This window comes from Podarcis cretensis (genome assembly GCF_951804945.1).
Source record: "Podarcis cretensis genome assembly, chromosome: 12".
Lineage (NCBI taxonomy): Eukaryota > Metazoa > Chordata > Lepidosauria > Squamata > Lacertidae > Podarcis > Podarcis cretensis.
The window spans coordinates 5,400,334-5,420,019 of NC_137181.1; the positions used below are offsets into that span (position 1 = coordinate 5,400,334).

General features: G+C 47.4%; 1 protein-coding gene across 2 annotated transcripts in view; it reads left to right on the forward strand.

Moving 5' to 3' along the window:
• MYL3 (myosin light chain 3) overlaps positions 1–19,686 on the forward strand; it is a 61,065-nt gene that overhangs the window by 14,952 nt on the left and 26,427 nt on the right. For both annotated transcript variants that reach the window (XM_079947080.1, XM_079947079.1), the window contains exon 2: positions 12,206–12,366. In XM_079947080.1, coding sequence (XP_079803206.1) covers positions 12,235–12,366 — 132 coding nt within the window. In that variant the 5' untranslated portion in view covers positions 12,206–12,234. The remainder of the gene's footprint in view (positions 1–12,205; positions 12,367–19,686) is intronic.

Below are 19,686 nucleotides of genomic sequence, written 5' to 3' on the forward strand. Positions count from 1 at the left end.
CACGGCGGCAGCGGCGGGTCTGTGTCAGGTAATCTGAGGCGAGTTGCCGCTGGCACTGCCGCCCAAATGACACCGCTTGCCCGGAGGAGGAGGAGGGCAGAGAGGTGAGGAAAATGCAACATGGCCCAGCAGCTGCAGCAGCAGCAGCGGCGGCGGCAGGGCTGTGAGGAGGGGCTGCCTGGCGCGCCCTCCGGGGCCCTGACGCCCGGGGACCGTAGCGAGCGCTGAGACCGCTGCCTGCCGGACGCCTTCAGCCCGGACGCGCGCACAGCTCGTCGGTTCTGCGAGACATGGGGCTCTGCTACAGCCTGCGCCCGAGGCTCTTCGGCGACTCCGGAGGCGGCGAGTGCCCCCCCCCAGATGTTGCGCCCGGTGCGGCCGGCCCCCCCTGCACCCCCCACGCTACGCCACTGGAGGTACCACTGTATTGGAAGATAGGTATCATATCTCCTATGATAGGAGTCTGGCAGCAACAACCTCTCTTGCCTCCTGCAATATGGCTTCACACTCACCCATCGATGCAGCAATAAAACCTTCTTGCTGCTCTGCGATGCTTCCTTGTGGGCCAGCGCAGGTCAGTGTGTGAAGGGCCACATAGTTCAGTGGTGGAGCACATGCTTGGCATGTAGAAGTCCATATAGCTCAGCTTTGGGTGCGGAAGGTCGCAGAATAAACCCCTGCTGCTTGTTTCCTCGGCAGCTTTCCCGCCTACCACAGCCGATTTCAATCCTGGCTTCCCAAAAACCTTCCCCGGTCTAGTTGATTACGATGATCCTGAGAGCCATAAAGTTTGGCTGGGAGTTTGGGATCAACAATATGACCCGTTTACAGGGAACATGGCCTCTCGCCCTTCTAGCCGGTCATTTCCCAAATAAACAGCAATAAAAACCTTTATAGCATCCCCCCGCCGTCGATCTGGGATACTAAAAGTGCACTCTGAGTTCAAAAGTTCACCTGCTTTTCCAGCAGGTCTTTGCGTGAGCCTCTCTGCGTCATGTGATTTCGCACTCAGCTCCAAGAAAGAGCAGGGGAGGGAATTGTCTGGCGGCAACCTCAAGAGAAAGAGCGGGCAGGTTCTGGACCCCATGCCTCCTTAGGCCCAGAATAGGTTTCATATGCCACTGCCTCCCCCAAGCCACACCCACCTGCCCCACACCTGATATAGGGACTGAGGAGTGAGGGCCACAAGGCCCCTGCCCTCCACTTTCTGATATCGTCTGGGTGTTGTTTAGTCGTTTAGTCGTGACCAACTCTTCATGACCCCATGGACCAGAGCACGCCAGGCACTTCGGTCCTCCACTGCCTCCCGCAGTTTAGTCAAACTCATGTTAGTAGCTTCGAGAACACTGTCCAACCATCTCGTCCTCTGTCGTCCCCTTCTCCTTGTGCCCTCCATCTTCCCCAACATCAGGGTCTTTTCCAGGGAGTCTTCTCTTCTTATGAGGTGGCCAAAGTCTTGGAGTCTCAGCTTCAGGATCTGTCCTTCCAGTGAGCACTCAGGGCTGATTTCCTTCAGAATGGAGAGGTTTGATCTTCTTGCAGTCCATGGGACTCTCAAGAGTCTCCTCCAGTACCAGGATTCAAAAGCACCCATTCTTTGGCGATCAGCCTTCTTTATGGTCCAGCTCTCACTTCCATACATCACTGCTGGGAAAACCAGAGCTTGAACTATATAGAGCTTTGTCGGCAAGGTGATGTCTCTGCTTTTTAAGATGCTGTCTAGGTTGGTGATGCAGAGCAATGGCTTCGCCCATTTTCGCTGCCCCTTGGAAAACTGCTGGGGGGGGGGAGAGAGGTTCTGGAAAGTGGGCAGCAAAGGAGGAAGGTGAGTATATTGTCTGTAGTGATCTTCACCACCTGGGGGGGGGGGGGGGAGAAGTGGTTTCCACAAAATGAAACCAGTTGAATTTGCGCAACAGCCTTCATTCCAGCTTGCTAAGCATCCGATATTACTTCAGCTGAGGAGACTTCAGTTTTTCACAATGCCATTCTGCTTTGCATTAGGGCTTCAGTCCCCGATTCCCGCTGGAGAATTCGATCCGAGTTGCAGTTCTTTCCAAACTTCCACCCAGGGTATCATGTGGCTCTCTTAAAACCCCCCCTCCCCTCTTTCCCCCCAAAACATTGGCTGTCAGCAGAAAAATAAATATGTCTGGAATGCATTTAGACCATGCCCCATCAGGGAATGGATTAATTTAGGGAAGAAAGAAAGAAAGAAAGAAAGAAAGAAAGAAAGAAAGAAAGAAAGAAAGAAAGAAAGGAAGGAAGGAAGGAAGGAAGGAAGGAAGGTGGGGGGAGTGAGGGAGAAAGGGGGAATCGTAGCTCGCCCCCCCAAAAAAAACGCAGTGCGAGCGAGAGCTCTTGGAGGCACGTGCAGACTATGGATGTTTTAATTGAGACCAGCTTCTGCTATTTATACGCAGTCCCCATTGTGTTTTGGAGCATTCTGTTAAAAAAGTAAATTAAGTGAGTGAGACTGATGGGTGAGGCGGGGGGGGGGGACTTCTAAATAAAGAAGTAAAAGCCGGTCTCTGCAGCTGTGTGAGATTATATATATGAGAAACAGTGTCTCATTGTGTGAGTTCTGTTTTGTTCATAGGGAGGAGTCACCTAAGAGCAGGAGAAGAGAATAACTGCTTTTGCAGTATGAGGCCAAGATTCGAATTCTGCCAGGGAGCCATCCAGAAGTTTGCCAAAGATTTATGCTAGGGGTGCCTCCTCTGCAGTGGCGTAGGAAGGGGGGTCGGCTGCCATGGGTATCATAAAGGTTTTGACCTTTAAAGCCCTTCACGGCCTAGGACCCTCGTACCTACGGGACCGCCTCTCTCAGTATGCCCCACGGAGGACCTTAAGGTCCATAAATAGCAACACTCTAGAGGTGCTGGGCCCTAAGGAAGTCAGGTTAACCTCAGCCAGGGACAGGGCCTTTTCAACACTGGCCCTGGCCTGGTGGAACGCTCTGTCTCATGAGACCAGGGCCCTGCAGGATCTGATTTCTTTCCGCAGGGCCTGTAAGACAGAGTTGTTCCGCCTGGCCTTTGGCTTGGAATCAAATTGATTCCCTCCCCCTCTTTCTTTCTTTTTCCCTTTCTCCTTCTGTGATGGAACTCCTATTCGGGGACTTCCCTGACTTTTTTCTGGCCCATGTAGGACCATTCTGAATAGTTGGCCTTGGTGAAGATTTGACGTTCGATGGTTCGAATCCCCGCGATGGGCTGAGCTCCCGTTGCTCGGTCCCTGCTCCTGCCAACCTAGCAGTTCAAAAGCACATCAAAGTGCAAGTAGATAAATAGGCACTGCTCCGGTGGGAAGGTAAACGGCGTTTCCATGCGCTGTTCTGGTTCTCCAGAAGCGGCTTAGTCATGCTGGCCACATGACCCGGAAATACTGTCTGCGGACAAACACCGGCTCCCTTAGCCTATAGAGCGAGATGAGCACGCAACCCCAGAGTTGTCCGCGACTGGACCTAATGGTCAGGGGTACCTTTACCTTGTTTGGATGCAAGGGCTGCATAGGATTCCCGTTGGCTCAGGAATAAGTCCCGCTGATCACGATGAGATTCGCAGGCGAGCAGATTGCTGCTTTGCAGTCCTGCTTTTTAAATCAATGTTTTCCTTTTCAGATAATACAAAGCATGATGAAATCACAATAAATTAAACCTCCCTTTCAGTGGTTTCAAGCACTGCTACAGGTTCCACATAATATCTGTACTGCATTGTTTAGCGTGGCAGCAGCTGCACTTTGGAACTCCCCGCTTATTGCAATAAAGCACATGCCTTTGCTAGACTCTTTTCAGACACCTGCTAAAAGCATTCTTGTTTAGGAAAGTGTACCCAGCTGCTTAGGAAGTTGAAGTACGGTAATCTGTTTTAATATTTTAGCTTTTGTATGTTTTAATGTAGGGCTGCTAATTTTTTCTGGATTTTACTGCTGCGGTGTTTTGTTTGTTTTGGTAAACCACTTTGCAGGTTGTTGTTTTTGAAATAATTTTTATTAAATAAGCAAACGATAAATATAAATAAAATAGCACAAGCAAAACACAATCCATCCTGTAGATTTAAGTATCTGTCCGCAGTCGCCTACTTGTTATCAGAGGCCCAGAATCCACATTCCTTTGTAAGAGAATATGAAATACAGTGGTACCTCAGGTTAAGTACTTAATTCGCCGCCACAGCCTGATTTCTGTTCTCATCCTGAAGCAAAGTTCTTAACCTGAAGCACTATTTCTGGGTTAGGGGAGTGTGTAACCTGAAGCGTATGCAACCTGAGGTACCACTGTAAAGTCAAACGATTTTTGCTGGCAAATAATAATAATAATAATAATAATAATAATAATAATTTCAATGTGGGGGTGACAATGTGGGGGGAAATAATGATGATGATGATAATAATAATAATAATAATAATTTCAATGTGGGGGGGGGGTGACAAGAAATTTTCTGCACCGGATACCACCTTACCTTCCTACGCCACTGCCTCCCCTTCAAATTTTCTGGGGTTCCTGACTCCTGCCAGCCCTACGCTGTGTGACCAATAGTTAGGGAGCAGGAGAGTTGTGGCTAGCAATATCTGGAGGGTGGCAGGTTAGTCACCCCAAGTTTACAGGCAGGACATTCCTGCAACACTGGGGGTTGGACTAGATGACTTTGGGGTCCCTTACAACTCTCCTACAGTGGTGCCCCGCAAGACGAAAAACTCGCTAGACGAAAGAGTTTTCCGTTTTTTGAGGTGCTTCGCAAGACGAATTTCCCTATGGGCTTGCTTTGCAAGACGAAACGTCTTGCGAGTTCTTGCGAGTTTGTTTCCTTTTTCTTAAAGCCACTAAGCCGTTAATAGACGTTAAGCTGCTAAGCCGCTAATAGCCGTGCTTCGCAAGACGAAAAAACCGCAAGACGAAGAGACTCGCGGAACGGAGTAATTTCGTCTTGCGAGGCACCACTGTACTGGCCGTGGCCAAGTGGCTGTCTCCCACTGTTTTGCCTTGGCGTCTGGAATTTCTCCCTGCTCCCCCCCTTTTTTTTTTTTAAAAAAAAGGAACTCTCTGTCACCAGAGACTAGGGCCCTGCGGGACCTGACATCTTTCCGCAGGGCCTGTAAGACAGAGCTGTTCCACCAGGCCTTTGGCCAGGGCACAATCTGACCCCCTCCTCTGGCAATCTGCACAGAATTTTGCTTAATGGTTGCCATCAATTTGATTTTAATTAATTTTTATAATGAAAGGTTTCTAGAATGTTGGATTATTTTGATTGTTGTTAGCCGCCCTGAGCCCAACTTCGGCTGGGGAGGGCGGGGTATAAATAAATTTTATTATTATTATTATTATTATTATTATTATTATTATTATTATAAAATTATATTTTACCCATCTAACCTGAATAGCAAAACAGAACTTCCAGAGACAAACACCTAAAGAATAAACCAAATTGAACCCAGGTTGGCTTGGGATGCTACATTCATAAGATAGAACTGGTTATCAGGATACTTGAAATATGATAAAGACAGGTAAGTGGAGACTACCATCATAAGAAACGAGAGAGAAAAATAAAATAAAATAAAATAAAATAAAATAAAATAAAATAAAATAAAATAAAATAAAATAAAATAAAATAAAATACAAGAGGTGTATTTTACCTAGTGGTGCGGCAATAAAACTGTGAGAACATTTGCAAAGCTAAGCCGGATCTGGTATGGTTTCAGATTGGATGGGGTACTGCGGGTTAAAATTCCTGCCTTGTGTGGGGTTAGACTAGATGACCCCTGGGTCCTTTGAACTCCACAATTCTGTGATTCTAATGTACACAGAAACATAAGCTGAAAATATCAGAGGCACAAGGAGCGGCAATAATAAAAGGCTCCATCTTACATCAAATATTTTTTCAGCCAATTAGATGTTGCCTACCCCAAATATCTTGTTTTGTTTTGTTAATTCAATGTTTTATGTAGTGTTTTTGTTTTTGTATTTTATTATGTTGATTTGTTTAATTCTTTTTCTTTCTTTTTGTAATCTTTAAATTCTTAATAAATATTATTATTATTATTTTTTAAAAAGAAGATGCTGATCAGACCTAGCAAAGTCCCTGAGTTCAGGCCTCACTTTCTTAGCCTCCTCAAAATGCCAGCAGCCCCCCTCCTAAAAAATAAAAAAATTCTTATCACTTCTCAGAGATCGCAGGGACCATTTTCCATCTGGAATAGGGGACTCCACATTTTTTGAAGGGGGAACACACACATTCCCGCTTGGATGGATGTACAGATTTCACTGTGGATTTTCAACACTTTAAACGGGACGGCAGAATCTGGAGAGGGTGTCTCTCCATTTCGACATGAGCCTTTAAGGCAATGGCCAGCCACGCGGTTAACCCCAGATCCTCAGATTTTAGGAAGGTTTTGTGCTGTTCCCTGGAGCGAGACACTGCTGGCTTCACTCCATATTCCCTCGCTGAGCTGGTGGGCATAAGCAGACGGTCTGCGCAGGCAAAACTTCACCTCCCAAGTATTGTTCTAAGCCCTCGCCGGGGTGTTGCGTTTCAGTGCTCGAAAGCCAGATCGGGTTTCCCCGCCGAATTCCGCCAAATGCAAAAAGGGAGGTGGTATTTTTGGGAAGTGGCTTTACTATATACGCATGACATCACGGGGCAAGATTCTAGCTCGGGGTGCCAAGCTGTGGTGGAAAGTTGCACTTTAAAAAGGAATGCAACATGCCCGCAGAATGCCAGCCTTAACAAAAGAAGCAGTTCACTGGTTCACTGTTCACTTGGACTACTGCAATGCGCTCTACGTGGGGCTACCTTTGAAGGTGACCCGCAAACTACAACTAATCTAGAATGCGGCAGATAGACTGGGGATTGGGAGCGGCTGCTGAGAACACATAACACCGGTCTTGAAAGACCTACACTGGCTCCCAGTATGTTTCCAAGCACAATTCAAAGTATTGGTGCTGACCTTTAAAGCCCTAAATAGCCTCGGTCCACTATACCTGAAGGAGCGTCTCCACCCCCATCGTTCTGCCCGGACACTGAGGTCCAGCTCCGAGGGCCTTCTGGCGGTTCCCTCACTGAGAGAAGTCAAGTTACAGGGAACCAGGCAGAGGGCCTTCTCGGTGGTGGCACCCGCCCTGTGGAATGCCCTCCCACCAGACGTCAAAGAGAACAACAACTACCAGACTTTCAGAAGACATCTGAAGGCAGCCCTGTTTAGGGAAGCTTTTAATGTTTAATAGGTTATTGTATTTTGGTGTTCTGTTGGAAGCCGCCCAGAGTGGCTGGGGAAACCCAGCCAGATGGGTGGGGTATTTAAAATAAATTATTATTATTATTATTATTATTATTATTATTATTATTATTATATTGTTATTATTATGAAACACTATGGCAAGGCTCACCCAGGGATGCAGTCAAGCTAGGAGCTACAAGGAGCTCAGAAGAGAGCCTCCATAGCCAGAGGAACTCTACCTCTGAGTGAGAGATACCAGATACCCTCCAAGTGTCCTGATTTTCCAAGTGTCCTGGAATTACAGAAACTGTCCTGGTATCTGACTCGATTCCACTTTTGGATGTCCCTATTTTCACCGGAGAAACGTTGGAGGAGATAGAATAGGATGTCGCCCATCTCATCAAGAGAAATGGAGGGGTTTGGTAATAGGATGTCCCTGTTTCCACCTGAGAAATGTTGGAGGGGATGAGATACTAGGGACAAGCAACAGGAGGTCGCTGCCTAATGGTTAAGAGTGTTGGACTAGGACCTGGGAGACCAGGGTTCGAATCCCCACGGCCGCGAAGCTCACTGGGTGACCTAGGGCCAGGCACCGTCTCTTAGCGTAACCTATGAAATAGTGAGGAAGAGAACCATGTTATGCCAGCTTGAGCTTCTGGGGAGAAAAAAAGTGATATATAAATGTAAGAACTAAATAAATAATTTGGAAGTGTGTCAAGGACATCAAGATAGCTACACTTGGACACAGGCTATAGAGTTCGGTCTGAAATCCAGAAGGCTCCTTTATATATATATATATATTGCTGTAGGTTTGGGGTACAGGTTGGGGTCAGTCTGGATGATCTCTGGAGTCCCCTCCAATTCCCGGGATCCTTTACCCAGTGAGAAACTAAACAGAGGATTCTGGTTACCAGCTGTAATGTAAAGGTTGAGCAATAAGTTATAATAAGTTATAATAAGGATTTGCTGAGTTAAGAATTTGAACTGGAATACAAAAGGGGGAGGTGAGAGGAGGTCTGGGAAACAAGTTAATGGAAATAAGTAATGGAAATTATATTTGTTTTAACTGTTTTTTTAATTTTGTACCTTGTGTTTTTGTCATTTTTTGTGTATTTTTGTTTTTTGTTTTTTTGTATTAATTTGGAAACTCTAATATATATATATATATATATATATATATATATATATATATATATAAAAGAAACTAAACAGAAGATTCTGTTGCTGAGCTTGTCAGACAAGTTTATTTGCAAGGCAACAACCTCAGATGGCCAGAAGAATAAGCCAGGTTGCTTATTCTAAATGGGGTAGAAATCTGATAAATACACCGGTCCATTACTTGGCTGCAATTGGGGGCCTGATCCAATGCTTCATAGTGTGGGATGTGAAACACAAGAGCAGTCAAGTACAGTGGTACGTCGGGTTACATACGCTTCAGGTTACATACGCTTCAGGTTACAGACTCTGCTAACCCAGAAATAGTACCTCGGGTTAAGAACTTTGCTTCAGGATGAGAACAGAAATTGTGCTCTGGTGGCCCGACAGCAGTGGGAGGCCCCGTTAGCTAAAGTGGAGCTTCAGGTTACGACCAGTTTCAGGTTAAGAACAGACCTCTGGAACGAATTAAGTACTTAACCCAAGGTACCACTGTAATTTGTTTTTGTGACAGTGTGGAACCCAGTTTAGCTACTGATTGATTGATTGATTGATTGACTGTGTGACTGTGGAAACATTGTTTATTGATTTCATTTTATGGATCAATGGTCTTGCTACAGAGTAAAATTCATGTTAAATTGCTGTTTTAGGTGTTGCTTTTCAACATTCCTAGAGTGAACATGTTTACGCATGGGGAGGAATGTTTGTCCAGCCAGCAGGTAAACTTCCTGTTTCCTTCTGGACTGGGACAGACTTCCTCTGCATGTTACTAGAGGTGGGTGTGGCCTCACCTGTGCAGGTAATGACAAAAGCACAGGGAAGGGCAGCCATCTCTCTCTCTTTGACTACATGCATCGAAGAAGCAACATCTGCTTAGCCAAAGATGCTCTCTTGATCTCCAGCCAAGAGAGGACAAAAGGTCTGTCTCCTTATGAGATAGTTTCCAGGTGTATGTTACTTTTCTAAGATAAGTCTGCCTTCTGGGATCCGATTGTGAACAGAATGTGAGTAAACACTTTTTATACTTTTATAGAAGACTGTGCCGTGCTTTATCTTTTATGAGGGAATAAGGGGGAAATACCAGTTATTATAGAGGCTTTAGTGAGCCTGAGCAAACGCATCCACTGTGAGTTTAAAAAGGGGAATGTTACTCTGCTAAATTGTGAACTTGTTTACACAAGTTGGAAAGGCTATAATCAAACAATATATCCTCTCCTGCATCCCTGAACATTCCCACACAGAGCACCTCCAAATTGACCCAGGATGTTCTGGGGCTGACCTCACCTGGGTCTGGTTCCCAGACTGATTTGTGGGCATTGAATAGTATTTAATTAGGGACTGAATCCCTAATGAAACATGCGGTCAGGAAGGGAGAGAAGGAGACACAATCGGCCGGCTACCTGTCTGTCTCCTTCCTCCCCAATCGCCTTGTCGCCAGACTGCCCCCGCACCTTTTGAGAGCCCCAAAGTGGACCCAAACTAACCAGGGGAAATCCTGGGCTACCTGAATCAGCCTGACTGGGTTTGGGATCTGTGATTCGGCCACAGCTCCAGTCATTGTAGGCTTGCCATGCGTCCTCTATTTCCAGGACATGTCCTCTTTTTCAGGGTTAAATTTCTGTCCAGGTGGATTTTTAAAAGTTGCCAAACTGGCTATACTTTCTGGATACGACATAGACATAAGTGGTAGTGAAGGCTTTCCTTTCCTTTTCTCTTCTCCTGGTGCCCTCAGCAATATATCACAGCTTCTATATAGTTAGGGCATTTAGAATGAGAGCCTCTTTTTTGCTCTTCAAAGTATGGCAACCCTACATTACAAGAACTTTGCAACGGTGGACTAGCGCCCGAGCTTGCTTTTCTTTTCTTCCCTCCAGATGCCTTTTCCTTTTGTGCCATGTCTTTTAGACAGGTGAGCCCGAGCACAAAGACTGTCTCATCGCTGGCATTTGTAAGCCGTTCCGCCAACCAGAGAGCAGGATATAAATAGCTGTCAGTCACAGCCGACTTATTTATATATGTACATTTCCCAGAGATTTGCGGTCTGCGAAGCACGGCGGGCCTCAGTAGAACAATGCTGTCCACATAAGGCAGAATTAAAAGGACAGTAGTGCTGCGGTTCTAACATTTAAAAGTTTAAAATATATTATGGTGGGGATTTGAATGGGGGTGGGGATGAGCTAGAGGAGAGGGAAAGGAGCGAAGCAGATCTTAAATCTCAGGAGTTCCATTGAAAAGAAAAGTCAGAGGCTATCTCAGGCTAAATGTCCGCTGTCCATCCCTGCCCTGCTGGAATCTGAGACTCTCGCTTGAATCTGAAGAATATACTGTGCAGCAGAAAATTGCAGAGGCTTTGCCAAACATTTCTGCCTCTGAAGCACCTAGCTGTCTGAAGGAAAGCAACAAAGATCATGCAACAGGCATTGCTTGCCTAGTCTCCAAACTGGAAAGTCCCAAACAATGCAACATTTCTTCATAGGGAAGTCAACTTGAGTCGCATGTTTTAGAGGGGATTCAAATGGAAGTTGCCCTGATTTAATCCTGCCCAGCACTTTCCCCTTAAAAATATGTTTAGGGGTACTCTCATTTTCCTACTCATATTGAAATACTGCCCCTCAATGAGGCCAAACTTAGTAAAGGACCCCTGGACGGTTAAGTCCAGTCAAAGGCGGCTATGGGGTTGTGGCGCTCATCTCGCTTTCAGGTCGAGGGAGCCAGCGTTCGTCCACAGACAGCTTACTGGGTCATGTGGCCAGCAGGACTAAACCACTTCTGGCACAACGGGTGACCCTGACGGAAACCAGAGTGCACAGAAATGCCGTTTACCTTCCCGCCGCAGTGGTACCTATTTATCTACTTGCACTGGCGTGCTTTCGAACTGCTAGGTTTGCAGGAGCTGGGACAGAGCAACGGGAGCTCACTCCGTCACGGGGATTCGAACTGCCGACCTTCCGCTTGGCAAGCCCAAGAGGCTCAGTTGTTTAGACCACATCCTTTTTCCCCCAAAATGTTTAGGTGTATGTGTACCCCTGCGTCCCCCCAGGAAAAAAGCACTGGTCCTGTCTGACTTTTAGAAGACATCTGAAGGCAGCGCTGTATAGGGAAGTTTTTTATGTTTGATATCTTATTGGGTTTTAATTTGTTGGAAACTGTCCAGAGTGGCAGGGCTAACCCAGTCAGATGGGTGGCATAATAGTAATAATAATAATAATAATAATAATAATAATAATAATAATAATAATTGCTGCAGGGGTTGGACTAGAAGACTCCCTTTCAACTCTACAATTCTATGAAACTCAACTGCAACCAGCCAGCTTTTCTTTGATCACTCCTCACCGGTTAATTTCCTCCAAACCGATTCGTTCCGGACGGCTTTGCGATGAAACCAGCTCCAGCCTCCCTCCTTTTTCCCTCAGATGCAAATGTTGAGCCTGGAGTGCCATTGGGGAACAGCCGTCCTCCCTGTACCTTGGGGGATGAAATCGATACAGCTGGCCACGTTCCTGCCCCCCCAAGATGGGCTGTTCTGACCTCTCTCTCTCCAGGCTCTGTATCCGATACCCTCCAACCATCATTCCATTTCAACGCTAATTCAGAACAATGCCCTAAGCAGACGCTCCAAAATAGCCGGGCCAGATATCTTCTCCTTTTATAGGAATGGCCCTATTGTGAGACCTGGTATGTGTGGCTGGGGAGGGGGCGATGGCTGAGGTGGGGGTGGGGGTTGATTTGGAAGCCAAGTGACACGGCGTGTGACACCCATGGACCGGGAGGTGGATAAAGGCCTCTGCCAGGAGGGACATCCTTCGCTCTGTTGGATCACCCCCTGAGCGGCCAGCGTCTCCTTCATCCCGGTGCAGAACCACCACCATGGCCCCCAAGAAACCAGACCCCAAGAAACCAGAACCTAAGAAAGAGGAGCCCAAAGCAGCCCCTAAACCAGCACCCCCACCCGAGCCAGAAGTCCGCAAGGAAGTGGAGTTTAACCCGGCAAACATCAAAGTAAGTGTCTTTTTTGACATCCTTAAATTGTGCATTAACAGGGCAGGGGAGGACTGTTCCTTCCTTGGGTACCGGGTGAAGTTTCTTCTTTTTCCTCCTCCTCCTCCTCCCAGTGACGTAGCGTGGGGGGGCAGGGGGGGGCGGCAGCACCGGGCGCAACATCTGGGGGGGCGCGCGCTCGCACTCGAGTGCTAAAATCCACGGGTAAGGGGGCGCAAATTACTTGCCTTGCCCCGGGTGCTGACAACCCACGCTACGCCACTGCCTCCTCCTCCTCCTCCTTGTCCTTCACCTTCCTCTTCCTCCTTCTCCTTCCTCCTTCCTCCTCTTCTTCTCCTTCCGCTTCTTCTTCCTCCTCCTCCTCCTCTTCCTCTTCTCCTTCCTCCTCTTCTTCTCCTTCCTCCTTCCTCTTCCTCCTTCTCCTTCCTCTTCCTCTTCTTCTTCTCCTTCCTCTTCTTCTTCTTCCTCCTCCTCCTCTTCCTCTTCTCCTTCTTCTCCTTCCTCCTCCTCCTCCTCCTCCTCCTCCTCCTCCTCCTCTTCTCCTTCTTCCTCCTCCTCCTCCTCTTCCTTCTCCTCTTCCTCTTCTTCTCCTTCTTCTCCTTTCTCCTCCTCCTCCACCTCTTCTTCTTCTTCCTCCCCCTCCCCCTCCTCCTCCTCCTCTTCTTCTTCTTCTTCTTCTTCTTCTTCTTCTTCTTCTTCTTCTTCTTCGCTACAAGGTGATTGACACAAAAACAAGTACAATAGCTTTGAAAGCAGCACAAGTAAATCAACCGGAGCTAAGGACAGTGTTGTGAGGTTTTTTTTGGGGGGGGGGGGTCAGTTTGGATGATGCCCTGAGTCCCTTCCAAGTCTTGGGTTCCTGTGCCCAGCGAGACTTGGAATCTAAACGGTTGCAGAACTGCTCAGACAAGTTTATTTGTAAGACAAGGAGCTCACCTGGTCACTTTTAAGTACCCTCCTTCGCATCCCAAAAGAATAAGCTCAGTTGTAGGAGCCACAGCTAAGGGGTGGTACCCTGCAGGCTAATGGATGAACCTCTCTCTGCTTCACCTAGCTGCTAAATAGGAGAAACAGAGTTTTGGGTGTGAGCTGAGCTAGAAGCAGGCTGGAAGCTGGAGACACAGAGACCTACTTGCTCTGTGCTCCATCCAAAGTTGTGACGAATGGAGAAGTGAGATCTGCTGCGGTGTTACTGCTGTGATCCCCTTTGTCCTATGCCCAGGTTGCAGATGTTGTTGTTGTTTAGTCGTTTAGTCGTGTCCGACTCTTTGTGACCCCATGGACCAGAGCATGCCAGGCACTTCTGTCTTCCACTGCCTCCTGCAGTTTGGTCAAACTCATGCTGGTAGCTTTGAGAACACTGGCCAACCATCACGTCCTCTGTTGTCCCTGTCTCCTTGTGCCCTCCATCTTTCTCAACATCAGGGTCTTTTCCAGGGAGTCTTCTCTTCTCATGAGGTGGCCAAAGTCTTGGAGCCTCAGCTTCAGGATCTGTCCTTCCAGTGAGCGGTGTAAGTAAAGCCATGTATCCCCACAGTGTCCACTGTCTCTCATTTGAACCCTAAGCAAGCTTTCGAACCCGTGGATTCTTCCACCAACAATAGTTTTTAAGACAATAGAGAATTAACGTCTGTTAATGTAGAGACGTGGGACGCAGGTGGCGCTGTGGGTTAAAGCCTCAGCGCCTAGGGCTTGCCGATCGAAAGGTCGGCGGTTCGAATCCCTGCGGCGGGGTGCGCTCCCGCTGCTCGGTCCCAGCGCCTGCCAACCTAGCAGTTCGAAAGCACCTCAGGGTGCAAGTAGATAAATAGGGACCGCTTACCAGCGGGAAGGTAAACGGCGTTTCCGTGTGCGGCTCTGGCTCGCCAGAGCAGCGATGTCACGCTGGCCACGTGACCCGGAAGTGTCTCCGGACAGCGCTGGCCCCTGGCCTCTTAAGTGAGATGGGCGCACAACCCCAGAGTCTGTCAAGACTGGCCCGTACGGGCAGGGGTACCTTTACCTTTACCTTTAATGTAGAGACCTTCTTACCCAGCTGGGAAACCTTTTACAAAGATAACAGAACCCTTTGATTTCGTTTTCCCTGCAAAGAACTGATGGTGGGCACTTGCCACATCCCAAGGGAGATGCTGTTCCATAGAACAGGCCAGCCATACCGAAAGGGTGTGCACATCTGACATTTTTAGGGAAATATTCTCCTGTGGAACGCAGTGGCCTCCTTGGGATGTAAGGGAGAAGGACATCTCTTAAGTAAGCAGGTCCTGAGCTATACAGTGGTGCCTTGGTTCTCAAACTTAATCCATTCCAGAGGTCCATTCCAAAACCAAAGCGTTCCAAAACCAAAGTGCGTTTTCCTATAGAAAGTAATGCAAAATGGATTAGTCTGCTCCAGACTTTTAAAAACAACCCTTAAAACAGCAATTTAACATGGATTTTACTCTCTAACGAGACAATTGATCCATAAAATGGAAGCAATAATCAATATACTGTACTATAAAATAAATAAGACAGTATTGTAGACGATAAAAATTAAAACTATTTTCCCCCCTTACCTGCGCTGATGATAGCCATTGTTTGGATGGGGGGCTTTTATCCATTTCCACAGTCACACAATCAATCAATCAATCAATCAATCAGTCAATCAGTAGCTGAACTGGGTTCCACACAGTCAAACACACAAAAATTAACCGGAACAACAAAACACAAAATAAATAGCAAAACAAAAGCACCAAACTTAATCTGTTCTGGAAGTCCGTTTGACTTCCGAAATGTTTGAAAACCAAGGCACGGCTTCTGATTGGTGCAGGTGCCCCAGAAACAATAGCTGACAGCCGCATCGGACATTCGGCTTCCGAAAAACGTTGGAAAACCGGAACACTTACTTCTGGGTTTTCGGCGTTTGGGAACCAAAGCGTTTGAGTACCAAGGCATTTGAGATCCAAGGTATAATAATAATAATAATAATAATAATAATAATAATGCACAAACTCAAGTATGGCTCCACATATCTTAGAGCTGCACCCAAATTTGTTGGCGTCTGTCTGTCTCGAGAGATAACAAAGTGCATTTCTGGGGGTGAAGTCAAATTGCTGTGTTAACCGCACCGAAGTGACCTCTCCGGGGTGCAAGCCTGGGCAGTGTGTCTGGAGGTCCTGGGTTGCCCAGACGACAAGACCCCCCCTCTCAGCCTCACTGATGTGCTCCAAAGGAAAGCAGTGCAAGATGTCTGGCACCAGCTTAGTATTTGGGCTTGCAGAACTTGCTACTCACAGGGTCATTGAGGATCATATTCCATATCTTCAGAACACGTGTTCATTGTGGAATGAATCTCTCCCCCCCCCCCCGTAAATTTTTATTGTTTTCTTTACATATTCTTTCTTATCACACTTTAAACAACATATACACCTTTTTGCTCTGCCGAGCTTGTGACTTCCCTCTCTCCCTTCAGATGGTATCCTTTATTAAATCCATTTGCGTATTTTACCTTTTCACATCTTCTCTACATTGTAGGAATTACTTCAGTCCTGCTAGTGTTTTTAAGTTTTTATGACTGTCCGTTAAGTATTCAATAAATTTACTCCAATTATCCTCGAATCTCCGATCGTCCTGAATCCTTCCGGTCAGTTTGGCTAGCTCCGCATAGTCCATCATCTTTGACTGCCACTCCTCAATGGTAGGAACTTCTTGTGATTTCCAATTTTGGGCCAGCAAAGTCCTTGCAGTGGAATGAATCTGAGTTTGTCTCCCCGAGGAATGCTGACATCTGGAGGACGTCCAGGGAATGAAACCCAGCATCATGAATCATGTCCCGAGAGAGCCAGCGTGGTGTAGTGGTTAAGAGTGGGGGACTCGTAATCTGGTGAACCAGGTTCGCTTCCTCGCTCCTCCACATGCAGCTGCTGGGTGACCTTGGGCTAGTCACACTTCTCTGAAGGCTCTCAGCCTCACTCACCTCACAGAGTGTTTGTTGTGGGGGAGGAAGGGAAAGGAGATTGTGAGCCGCTTTGAGATTCGCTGTGGGTTAAACCACAGAGCCTAGGACTTGCCGATCAGAAGGTTGGCGGTTCGAATCCCTGCAACGGGGTGAGCTCCCGTTGCTCGGTCCCTGCTCCTGCCAACCTAGCAGTTTGAAAGCACGTCAAAGTGCAAGTAGATAAATAGGTACCGCTCCGGCGGGAAGGTAAACAGCATTTCCGTGCGCTGCTCTGGTTCGCCAGAAGCGGCTTAGTCCTGCTGGCCACATGACCCTGAAAAACTGTCTGCGGACAAACGTCAGCTCCCTCGGCTTATAGAGCGAGATGAGCGCCGCAACCCCAGAGTCATCCGCTACTGGACCTAACAGTGAGGGGTACCATTACCTTTTTGGGATGCAAGGGGTGCATGGAATTGCAACCAATTTTATGCCCCGTCAGCTTGGGAATAAGTCCCGCTGATCACGATGAGACTCTCAGGCGAGCAGTTTGCTGCTTTGCAGTCCTGCTTTTTAAATCAATGTTTTCCATTTCAGATAATACAGAACATGATGAAATCACAATAAATTAAACCTCCCTTTCAGTGGTTTCAAGCACTGCTATAGGTTCCGCATAATAACTGTAGTGTATTGCTTAGCGTGGCAGCAGCTGCACTTTGGAACTCCCCGCTTATTGCAATAAAGCACATGCCTTTGCTAGACTCTTTTCAGACACCTGCTAAAAGCATTCTTGTTTAGGAAAGCGTACCCAGCTGCTTAGGAAGTTGAAGTAATTGGCTCCCTCGGCCAATAAAGCGAGATGAGCGCCGCAACCCCAGAGTCTGCCACGACTGGACCTAATGGTCAGGGGTCCCTTTACCTTTACCTTAAGGGGAGTGAAAGGCGGGATATCAAGTCCAAACTCTTCTAGGTTATGAAGGCTTGACCCGTCTCAACTTGGCAGCCCACATCTGTGGCTCCGAGCTTCTCAAGTTTGCACAGTGCTGGTGTGATACTGGATGATGTCTGTACTTCGCTAGGCAGAGCAAATCTGGTGGGGTAGTTAGGAGGGGCGGTTTGTCCCAGGTGTCCCCCTGACGGGGTGACAAAATGCTGGGCGGTATTCACCATGGGGCCTCCAGTGCGCATGAACCATGTGTCTCAGTGCCCACAGGCTCCACGCTGTCTGTCTGCTGCCTCACCACCCAGCTGTAGGGCGGCTGAGGCCTTGCGGCACGCCCCGTCCATATGGGCACTATGCTGTGCTGTCCCTATGGGCACCACACTCCCCATCCCATCCCACCCCTATTGGCACCGAGTGCCCTGTTCCGTCCCACCCCTATGGGCACCGAGTGCCCTGTTCTGTCCCTATGGGTGCCCTGCCCCTATGGGTGGTTCGCCCCGCCCCTGGGCACGCCGTCCCAGGTGCCCAAGAAGCTTCTTCCACCACTCAGAGAATGGAGTACGACACCAAGAGCAGGTAAATCAATGCAGCACATACTGTATTTTTTGCTCCATAAGATGCACCTGACCATAAGACGCTCCTAGTTTTTAGAGGAGGAAAACAAGAAAAAAAATTATTCTGAATGAAACAGTGGATGTATGATTTTTGTGGTGCAGGCTGTAGCCATGGACATGCTATGTGATCTGATGGTGAATGTGGGGTTACCCAATGCAAAAATCCTGAGGATCCATGTGGATCCAAGCTTTGTAACCACGTTTTTGTGCCATTGAGGCCCCACAAAACAGTGGGTGCGTGATTTTTTTGGTTCAGGCTGTAGCCATGGACATGCTCTGTGACCTGATGGTGAATTTGGGGTGACCCAATGCAAAAATCCTGAGGATCCATGGGCTTTTACCTCCCCCTCTCAGGCAGCCTCCACTAGGGTCCCTTATCTCTCTTCCAATCCCACCGATCAGCTGCTTCCCTTCAACACTCCCTTCCCTCTTGTTTGCCTTAGTGACTTTTCCTTAGCTGGAGCAGTTTTTTGCTCCTCCTTTTCTTCTAATTTCTCTAGTCTTCCTGTCTCCTCTCCTTGCAAGTTCGCTATCTTTACCTCCCCCCTCCCAGGCAGCCTCCTTTATCTCTAGCATCCCTTATCTCTCTCCCCAATCACTTGCCGATCAGCGGCTTTGTTTCAACACCCAGTTCCCTCTTTCAAAAACAAAAGTATGATCTGTTTTTTGCCCCTGGGCAATTCAGCTCCAGGGACCACACATTTGCTCCATAAGACGCAGACATCTCCCCTTACTTTTTAGGAAGAAAAAAGTGCGCCTTATGGAGTGAAATATACGGTAGTTAAACTGTGAAACTCCCTCCAACAGGAGGCAATGATGGCCACCCACTTAGATGGCTTTAAAAGAAGATGTATTCGTTTTTTTGTTTGTTTTTGGTCATATGAAAAAGAGCTCAATAAAAATATTTATAAAAAAAGAAAAAAGAAGATGATACAAATTCATGCAGATGAGGATTACGGACGCCTCCTAGTTGTGCTGCCTCTGCTCTGCTTCCACAGCTGGAGGCAGTTGCTGGAAAGCACAGCAGAGGAGATGTGGTCTTGTGTTCGAATCCTGATTGGCTGTTGTGAGAGCAGGATGCTGGGCAAGACAGGCCATTGGCCTCATCCAGCAGAGTTCTACTTATGTTCTTATCTGTTCCTTTCCTTAAGATTAAGGATCTCAAGCCTGTAAAAGGGTAAAAGAGTATTGGGAAATGATTTATAATGAATTGAAAAAAATGTTTAATAGCACCCCCCCAAAAAAACAACAACACACACACAAACACCCAGAATCCACCCAGGATAATTCAGATGGAAATTCCCAGGAAATTCCTATCGGTGACCCCGGGGTAGTTCCTAGTTGATGTGCATCGGCAGGACTCTTCCTACTGGTGGTTAACCCTTCCCGGACTTCTAGCGGATGGGCTGAAGCCGGATATAGTCGGTTAGGACCAGTGCCTAAGCCAAAACTACTCATCACCTGTAACCAATAAAGTTGTGGCCTTATTTAGCTCATTAACCTTAATAATTGTGTCATGTATCTTTATTTCCACTGGGAGAGGGCAGGAACTCACTATGCAATTACCACCCCGCTGACATAGTGGAGGCAAATGGTTGCGGATTTCTCTCTCTGCATACATTTTGAGCCATTTTGGCCGTGTCGGGTTATTGAATAGCAGGAATTACTGGTAGGGAGAGTTGGTCCTGTGTTCGAATTTTGCTTGCAGGTTTCCCGCAGGCTGCTGGGAGAACAGGGTGCTAAGAGGCCATTAGGGTGTGTCATTTTCAGAGGTGAACTTTTGCAAATTTCTACAGCGAGCAGTCTTTGAAATATGTTTTGGGGTGCGAGGAATCTGCTATTATTGTTGTGAC